At 50.1% G+C, this 9,135-nt stretch overlaps 1 protein-coding gene across 2 annotated transcripts in view; it reads right to left on the bottom strand.

Moving 5' to 3' along the window:
- LOC144168715 (activating molecule in BECN1-regulated autophagy protein 1A-like) overlaps positions 1–6,867 on the bottom strand; it is a 101,187-nt gene extending 94,320 nt beyond the window's left edge. For both annotated transcript variants that reach the window (XM_077697661.1, XM_077697660.1), the window contains exons 1-3: positions 6,662–6,867; positions 4,974–5,126; positions 4,846–4,904 (exon numbers count right to left, since the gene is read on the bottom strand). In XM_077697661.1, the coding sequence (XP_077553787.1) occupies positions 4,846–4,904; positions 4,974–5,120 (206 nt within the window). In that variant the 5' untranslated portion in view covers positions 5,121–5,126; positions 6,662–6,867. The remainder of the gene's footprint in view (positions 1–4,845; positions 4,905–4,973; positions 5,127–6,661) is intronic.
- Positions 6,868–9,135: the final 2,268 nt, after the last annotated feature.

Raw genomic sequence — 9,135 nt, forward strand, 5'->3', positions numbered from 1 at the left:
CTAGCAACTTTTCTATCATTCGCCCTCTTGAATCGTAGTTTTCACAGCCCCAGAGAGGATGATGGGCATTGTAGTCTCCTGCTATTATGTACGGTTCTGGCAGCTGGTCCATTAGATTTTCAAATTCAGATTTCTGTAGTCGCTTGTCTGGGGGAATGTAAATGGAGCAAATTGTTATTAGTCGCTGCAACCATATAACTCTCACAGCTACAGCCTCTAGTTCAGTCCTGAGTTTAACTTCCTTAGCTGTGGTTGACCTTTGAAGGATAATAGCCACACCACCCGATGGTTGGTTGGTGTTTTGCCTGTCCTTTCTGTATGTGATGTACTGGGGTAAAAAGTCTGTGTGTTTGCTGCTTAAGTGAGTTTCTTGGAGACACACTGCCAGAGGTGCATGCTCCCATAGCAGCTCTTTAACATCATCCAAGTTTTTCAGAAGCCCCCTGCAGTTCCACTGCAGTACACTACAAAAAGCCATTGCTAGTATTGAGAAGTTTGTAAATAAAGACAGGCTCAGCTTGTTAGCTGCCAGAGCCTTTTCCAGTAGGAGACACCTTAGGGAGCTCTGCTTTTTTTATCAGTTCCTGGGAGTTCGTACGCTCCAGCGGTTTGTGGCGATCCTTCGGCGTGATTGACGCAGAGGATGGCTCACTTGTGTCCATAGCCTCCAAAGAAGGCTTCTTTGTTGACGGTTTGAGACCTGGGGCCTTGGCTGGCCTCCGGTTCTCCTGTGAGGTTACAACCGTCTCAGTGGTGTTAGCTGTGCAGACCGCGAGGCTGCAGCTGACACATTGGCCGTTTTCGGGCCACCATTTCCTTGAGGTGCAGCAGGTGTCGCTGTTTGCACCTGGGGGCCTGAAGATGTCTCCTCAGGCCCTCTCAACGAGGTCCCTGATTGGACAGTTGCCGCACGTGGCGCCGCCCCCTGACGCGCCACGTCGGCGTATGCTATCTTATGCGTGATAGCAAGACGCCTGCGTGCTTCGGGGTAAGAGATGTTTTCTTTTACTTTCAACGCAATGATTTCTTTTTCTTTTTTCCATTGCTGGCATGAGCGTGAGTATGCCAGGGGTGAGACAGCTGAATCAAGTTTGGGAGCAGTTTTTGGAGCAGCAAAATCTCGATTTTGGAGCAGAAGAACCTTGGTTTGGAGCAGTTAACGACATTTATTATGTCACCTTAGGTACCCAAAAAATCAAATTTTTTGCAACTCGGGGGGGGAAAGAGCACTTTTTAATCGGTTTTGAATGTATATAACACTGAAACAGCCTCTTAATAAAGTTTTTCTACCAGAATATCACGAGGTACCGAATGCACTACCTTTTTACGAACCATTTTTAAATTCTTAGGCTCTATGTATAGATAGCATGGAATTCCGTCGAAAATATCAAATTGAGAAACTAAGCAATAGTAAGGCATTTTTATTATCATGGGAATGCCGAAATTATTATTTTTGTAATCCCAGACTCGGCTTTAAGCACAAGTGTAGAGCCACGGCAAAAGTTGCGCAAAGCGAGGTGACAGTCGTCGCACCCCACCAGCTTTCCCATTTCAAACACTAAGGTGCATGTTCACTACGATCGATCGTAATTTGAGTAACGTTGATATGTTTAGCCATCTCCCTTTTGGCATTAAATTTCACTTCAGATTATTACTAGCGTGCAATAACAGCCCGTCCCGCTATCGGACACTGCTTGAACATTTTGCGGCGATGTAGCCTGCGCCGCCCCTTTTGAAGTATTGACCGTCCCATTTCCGCCGCTCGCAAGCTCGCTGTCAAAGGCAGCAATAACTCCGTGTTTTATAACAACGCAATGAGTCCGAAATTTCACTTCAAGCGCGAACCGCGCCTCACGCGAAACGCAGTGAATTCGCGGGCACTGTTAGGAACTCCACCTTTCGAATGGCGCAACTTCCCGTAACAGATCAAACTAAATGTAAACCTAGCCACCCCCATAACCAAAAGCACGGTAGAAATCTGCGAAGAGCGGTCTGCCTGAACTAGAGTGAACTAGCCTGAACTACGGGCAACTGCTTCGCCCGCTGGCCATGTTTTCCGATCTTCACCATACCAAGATGGTCGTTCCGGAGATACGGCGCTCAGAAAATTGCCATTTTGTCATTAACTTGAACAAATGTTGTTGCCTCGGTAAACATTAACATTTTTATACAGGAATTTGCAATGATTTTCGATGGGAAAGCTTTAAAAACTACAGAATATAACATGCGCAACCCGACATTGCGACTCCCGAAAAAACTATTTCGGGGACCATTTTATGCGGGTTTTTTATTGAATGATCAATCAAATTTTACTAACAGCATCACCTTTGGGGGTAATGGAAAATTATGCGGTCAGTAAGCATTTTTTCCCCACTACAACTGATGGGAGCGTTAAAATCGTTGGCTCTCAGACTGTTTTGGAGCAGTTTGGCGCAATTTTACCAAATTTCAAGCTTTTGGAGCAGCCTGGCGCAGGAAAACAAATTTGTATCAAATCTGCGCAATCTGCGCAGCTGTCTCACCCCTGCATACAGCATTGTCACCGCTGCAGTTGACACAGTGTGGTGGGGCAGTGCAGCTTTCCGACACATGGTCGGTTTTGCTGCATTTTGCACATGTCTGCTTACCCCTGCAACTCTGTGATCCGTGGCCGAATTTCTGACAAGTATAGCACCGGCACGGGTTGGGGATGTAAGGTCTGACTCGGATTTTCACGTAGCCAGCTTCTACGGTCTCCGGGAGAACCGTTGTGCCAAAGGTGAGAACAATGTGTTTGGTAGGGATTTCTTTGTTTTCACGGCGGATGACTATCCGCTGAACTTTGATGACATTTTGCTCATGGAAGCCTTCAAGGAGTTCATTTTCAGTAAGGTCTAGGAGGTCTGCTTCACTTATAACACCACGCACGGTGTTCATGGAGCGGTGAGGACTGACAGTAACAGCGGTGTCACCAATTTTGTCAACTTTGAGGAGCTTGTCACATTGAGTCTTATCTTTAACTTCAATCAGCAGGTCGCCATTGGACATCTTTTGTGCCTTGTAGCCAGCCCCAATGAGGTTCGACAGACATTTGGACACAAGAAATGGAGACATCTTTCTCATTGTTGTGGTCTCATTTTCCGAGTGCATCACGTGAAAGCGTGGAAAACACTCTTGCTTCTTTGAGAGAAAAAAATCGAAGGTGGTTGCCTCGGTGCGCCCCCTTTTAAGAGAGCGATTCATGGAAAAGGGATTCGAAGATGCCATACAACAAGTATGTGTTCGGTGGCAAGGCCGGTCGCCCACCACCGAGCCCAACAAGGGAACGTGGCTTTTTCAGCACACACTAACCGTACCTTGCCACTATAACCCTATGCTTGAAATCAAGAGTGATGTCTTTGCACAGGGTTAACCCTCGCCGCCTGGAGAAGCATGGAAGCAAAGAAGGAAGGAGATGACAGGACAGGGTTAGGAAAGACGATAGGAAGGCAAAAGAATGAAGAAGAGGACAGGAAAAGGCGACTGGCTGATTCCCCCCAGGTCGGCTTGCCCAACTTGAAATCACACCATTCCAGTATTAACCAAAAAGCACCATGTTGAGAAACTTCCCACTCCACAAGCATGGGACAGGTGAATACTAAACGCAGAGCTCTCAAAATGTGTTAACGGCCCATGAGGAATCCAGACGGAACTAGAGGCAGTCGCATTTCTTGGCGACGGCTGGGCTCAGTGGCCGCCAATCATTACGGGAAGCACAAGTGCACAGCTCCAGAGGACCCATGCCGACACAGCTACCATGGCTGCTTCTAAATCGATTGCGCTGCGCCAACCCCGTGTAAACGCGGCACTTGGGCACACTGTGCCCCATGGCCCGGCCTCGAAGTCGACAAGGCCTGCGCGGTCAGGGCTGCTTGTAAATACTGCAGAGCAAAAGGCAATCCTGGCAATATACACCAGTTGGGAAACTCACCATGCAGGAAAAAGGGGTTGCATGGGGGGCAAGCATGCAGCAACTCCATTAGCCTGTCCACAGAAATTACCCAAGCGGCTGCTGCCGTAAGTCCTAAGGGAACCACTGTGTGAACACAAGCCAACATCTCCCAGTAAATCTCCCACAATTTGGAATGCAAGCTTCATCTACAAAGTTGTGTTATTAAAGTCAATGTGTTGCAGCATTCCATTTTTGTGCCTAGCTAGGTGCCCCTGCGCTACAACCGGGCAGATTCTGAAGCACAGTTTTGCAAGTGGTGTACCCTGAGGAACTCTGCTTCCCGGTGGATGTGCCAAAGCGCCACAGGGGCTTGCAAAGCAGAGCAAGCACCATTTAGACAACTGATTGATTGATTGTAGGGCAGCGCAGGCGATGAGGCGCGCCATAGTGGAGGGCTCCGGATTAATTTCGACCACCTGGGGATCTTTAACGTGCGCCGAAATCTTGTACACACGGGCATTTTTGCTCTTCGCCACCACTAGGAAAGCGGCCACCGCGGCCAGGAATCGAACCCACAACCTCGTGCTCAGCAGCGCAACGCCATAGCCACTGAGCCAGCACGGCGGGTCGTTTAGACAACTGCTGGTGTCTCAACGAGTTTGTGATGCAATCTGAATTCCCGCACTTATGCGCCCGCTTTGGGCAGTGCCACGTCCAAGGCAGGTAATCTGTAGCACAGAATTCCATTCCAGCAGAGTGCCACTGAGGTACCCTGCTGCCACAGGGGCTGCCGTAACAGCTGACAGTGTTCCATTCTTACTTGGCCCAGCTTGCAAGGTGGCTTCTGGTCACCTTCGACAACAAAAGGACCGGGGGTGTTCCCCGTCTCGTTCGTCTAGCCTTTCAAAAAATCCCCGACGAATGCACGTTCTCACCAGTCGGGGCTGAACACCATGAGGAACGTGGAGCGGACGGACGGTGGCAGCTGGCATGCCTGCAAGGAGCAGGGAGGGAGGGATGTCGAGCAGGGCCCACACAAGGCCCCTCCCCCAGCACTACCCACCGTCTCCTCGAGCTCGTAGTGCGCCGCCCGGTCCTCGGCCATGCGCTCAAAGGCCAGCGCATGCGTCGGCTTCTGCGCGCTGCAGCCCAGCTCCCGCTGCTGCAGCAGGGACACCGTGCTGTGGCCGGCCACCGTGCGGGCCCGCATGGCCTCCTGCGCGACCGCCAAAATGCTCAACACGCCCCACAAGAGACAACTCCAGGCTGCAAAGATTCTCAAAAGGCATTTGAATGTGGGGCGTGGTCACTAAGACTCAGCAAACCAATTTTGCAGTAGTAGCAAACCAATGGCATGCACTTCTGTTGCGCAGAACAGCGCTCCCACTAAAATTTCAACTCCGTGATCTCGCAAAAAAAGGCCACTGAAAAGCAGTGACAATGAAGAGGGCCTTATGGAAGTAACAGAAGCCTTTTCACCACTCAACATTTCACTCACCCGGGGCGACAGTTCGTAAAATGTTCCCCATACTCATTCGAAAAACAAAAGCCCTGTGGTGACTGACTGGTTGTGTACAGGCCCCACACTTGGCCACTATTCCAAAGACCCACTCCAAATTTGTTACACTTCTGTCCTGTACACGAACGTTCCCCTGAGGAACACAGATAGCTGCTGAGCCGTATGAACGCGAGCGTCATAAAGGGCATCTCCGCACAGCTACAAAGCTCGGGCTTCGTCTATCACTCGGTGTATAACACAGTGCTGTACGACTAAATTGTTCCTGACATGGCTCACTGGTACGTGTTCTTCTTCAAAGGCCCACCGCTCACGAGCTCTCAGAATTTCGTTTGCTAGGGAGATCAGCACTCCCCAGCAGATGACAGAAAAGGTTTCAGGACCCTTTACTCACACCACAAAGGCCACTGACACGTTCAACAGAAGCTTTTTCCCAGCGTCCCACGCCATCTTCCAGCCCGCAAATTAATGCCCTGACACACGAACAAAGACATTAGCAACGACTCGGGCGGCTGGTTGCCCCTGTCAAGAACGAGGCCGCATCTCGAAGGGCGCTAGCACAAGAAAGGAACAGCGATGCGGGACGGTCAACTGCGATCCGCACGTACGCAGATGTGCTTTTCATCCGCGGGCCGAAATGAGGAAAACATTTCTTTAGCAGTGTCGTTGCCCCTTGGCTTCTCTTGCCCGCGGCGGCCCACACGAGTTATGTGAAGCTGGGCTTGTAGACGTAGCGCAAGAGAAGAGACGATCGTCTTCGTGCTACTTATTAGAGGAGCCACGTTCTGTAGGGCCGCGTTCACGCAATCTCTTCACCTCGGCTAGGTGAAATCTGAGAAGGCGGCACCTCGGGGTTTCACTAGTCCTGGACCAGGCGGTGTGAGCAACGAAACTACCCTTGGGTGACACCTGCATCTCGGCGAGCTGGTACACGTTAGAAAACAGCACTAAAGAAACGGAATGTGAACGACGCAAATGAACGACCTTTTATTGCTACGTTACTCGTTCGAAGCATACGGCCTGACGACTATTTGTTTTCTCCTACGCTACAATGACTCCTGCGTGCAAACAAACAAGGCACATCCGTGGGTGCAGGCAGAGGGTAACGGGGCGCCCCTCAAGCATCGGAAACGCCTGCCGCCGAATACAGACCATATCACAATCATTTTTGTTGGCCGCAAGTCACGACTAGGACGTACAGCAGGCGGGAGTTGCCAAGGCACAGGGCCACTTACTCGCGACGACGGGAAGAACTGTGCTGCAACGCTGCCAAACCAAACTCCCGTTCTCCGGGCCACTACACCACAGCAGGCGACGCGTGCCACATACAGATAGCTTGATGGTTACACGCAAAAGACGTTTTCTAGCAGTGGGGAACTGCAATAAAGCCACTGTTGGCAGCGGTCAACTCAACTCGCATCACACAAAACATGGCTACAGTGAACGGACCTTTTTCCAGTACCGGTCCCTCTAGCGGCCGCCACGGCGAACTAAAAATGGCAGTAAGGCACGCCCCCAAGAAAGTTTGGCTTTCGGAGAACTCGTGCACAAAATATCGTGGTCCTGCAGTCCCTCCCGCTCTGACCCGTCCCCCATACCTTTCACGTGAATGTCACGGTAGCAGGCGTACGTTCTCGTGACTAATCTGCAGTATTCGAAGCTCCCCTTTTCTGTTTTTTTTTTCATTTTAATTACCCCCTCACTGGCAGCCAAGTGCGGGCAGCGTGGTCAGCCTCAAGCGTCTTTGCCCCTTTTCTTAGAAAGCCATTATTGTGTGCACGTACGAACCCACCACGAGCTGTCGAAAGAGAGAGAGAGAAAAAAAAAAGAGAAATCGTGCAGCCCTAGACAGTATAGCCGCTCCCTAAGCAGAGAACTGAGGGGCGCCCTTTTGTTTATTTCGCCCGAGGCTACTGCCAAGAATGGCGGACCGGCGGCCCGCGCATGCGCAGATCGCTACTGGAAAAAGGTCCACTGGAATAAGGCCAGTGAAACCTGGTGAAACGAGCGGCGCGGGTTGTCACAGCCGGGGGAGCCACTAGCGGCGGCGCTGCTGTCGCCCACTCTTGTAGCCATGGAGGAAGAAAAATGTTCTTTCCTCCCATGCTTTCCTCCATGCTTGTAGCTCAGGTGTACCTATTCGCACGCCCCGTGGGAACAATTTTTATTTTTGGTTCGCACGCCACGTGCCAACAAAAAAATAAAAATTGTTCGCACGCCTTTGAGCCTTCTCCTGCTTTGCGACCAGCCCGGCTTACGCTGTCCCTTTCGAATCACTCTGGTCTCTGTTGGCATACCTCAAGCTTAGCATTGTCAAGCTGCCCGCAAAGCTGTTGGCTAATCTTGTGTTATTACATGCGACGCATCTCTTGCTCTGAGGCATGTCCCTCCTGCGTCAGCGTTGTCCGGCGTCCGCACGCCAGCTGCGCATGCGACAGCTGTGCGCGCAACGCTTTCACTCCGCCTCATTATCATAAACAACAGCTGTGTGCGGGTGTGCGCGCGCTTCGCTCGTTTCGCTCCGCTCCTGTCGCGCAAGCGTGCGCATGCGCGACTCTCCTCCGTTGTCCCCTCTCCTTGAGGCGCTGTGAATATAAAGCGGGTATCGCGCTGCGGCGGTTCAGTCAGCGCTCGCTCTCGTTCGACTTTGCGTCACTTTGCTAGACGACTGCGTGCTTGAATTGATTCTTCCGATGAAAACGTGATGGAAGCGACAGTCCCTTCATGAAAAGTAAAATTACGCCCATCTTCCCGCGTATGAGAACACCCGCATGTGATGGAATGCATCATACGCGTTCACAACACGTTTCACCCGATTAGAAAATCAACCCAATGGAAACGCCAATTGAACCCCCCGATGCGTCGCATCACACCAGGGTTCCCTCGCGGGAAGATGGGCGTAATTTTAAGTAGCTCAATAGTTTGTTAGTTGCAGCAATAAATTTGATAAACACGTTGGTAAACATGTTGCATCCGCGGGGCCACACGTCGAGTTGTTCTTGGTTGAATGCTTGAATTGTATCTCGGTGAGTTCAGTGTTGAAGCTGACTTATCTCCGCCGTTTACTTTTTCTATTTTGTAATTCCGGTGGGCATTCTGATGTTGGTCCACCGGGAAAATCTCTACCCCTGTAGTTTTTCTGGGCTCTATCATATGCGACCGATGAGAGAACCATCGTGTTCAGCGGTTATAAGTACTGCTCATTCAAATATGCATATTTCTAGAAATAGAGCGCTTGATACTTTATGTGAGTACAGCAGGCACGTGCAAGATACTGTGGTGAGGAAAAGCAGTGGTACATATATTGATTTCAAATTCTGCGACTGTTTTGTTTACCATATGTCTTAAATTTTTTTTGCAGAACATGAACTTCTCAACGTTTTAAAGCCAGTACGATTAAATAGAAGAAACTTTGGAATGTAAGATGTATCAAAATTTTGTGGTTTTGGTGAGCTGCAGCTTGCTGAATCCAAATATGTACTGTGTTGACAGGAAATATTTTTAGTAATAGAGGTTAGAATTTGGCAGGTTGATTTCGCCAAGGAAGCACCGCTGTCGTCTCATATTGCGTTCAATATGGAGCTAATGTATTTATGCACAGGGCCATTAAATTTGTGGATATCTACAGAGGCCTGTAAACCAGCAAGGGGGGGCGGACCTGCACACATTTTAGGGACAAAAAATGGTATATTGTATATAGAAGCAGAGA

This window comes from Haemaphysalis longicornis, unplaced genomic scaffold (assembly GCF_048455015.1).
Source record: "Haemaphysalis longicornis isolate Haplotype H1 unplaced genomic scaffold, Haemaphysalis longicornis Haplotype H1 scaffold_2, whole genome shotgun sequence".
Lineage (NCBI taxonomy): Eukaryota > Metazoa > Arthropoda > Arachnida > Ixodida > Ixodidae > Haemaphysalis > Haemaphysalis longicornis.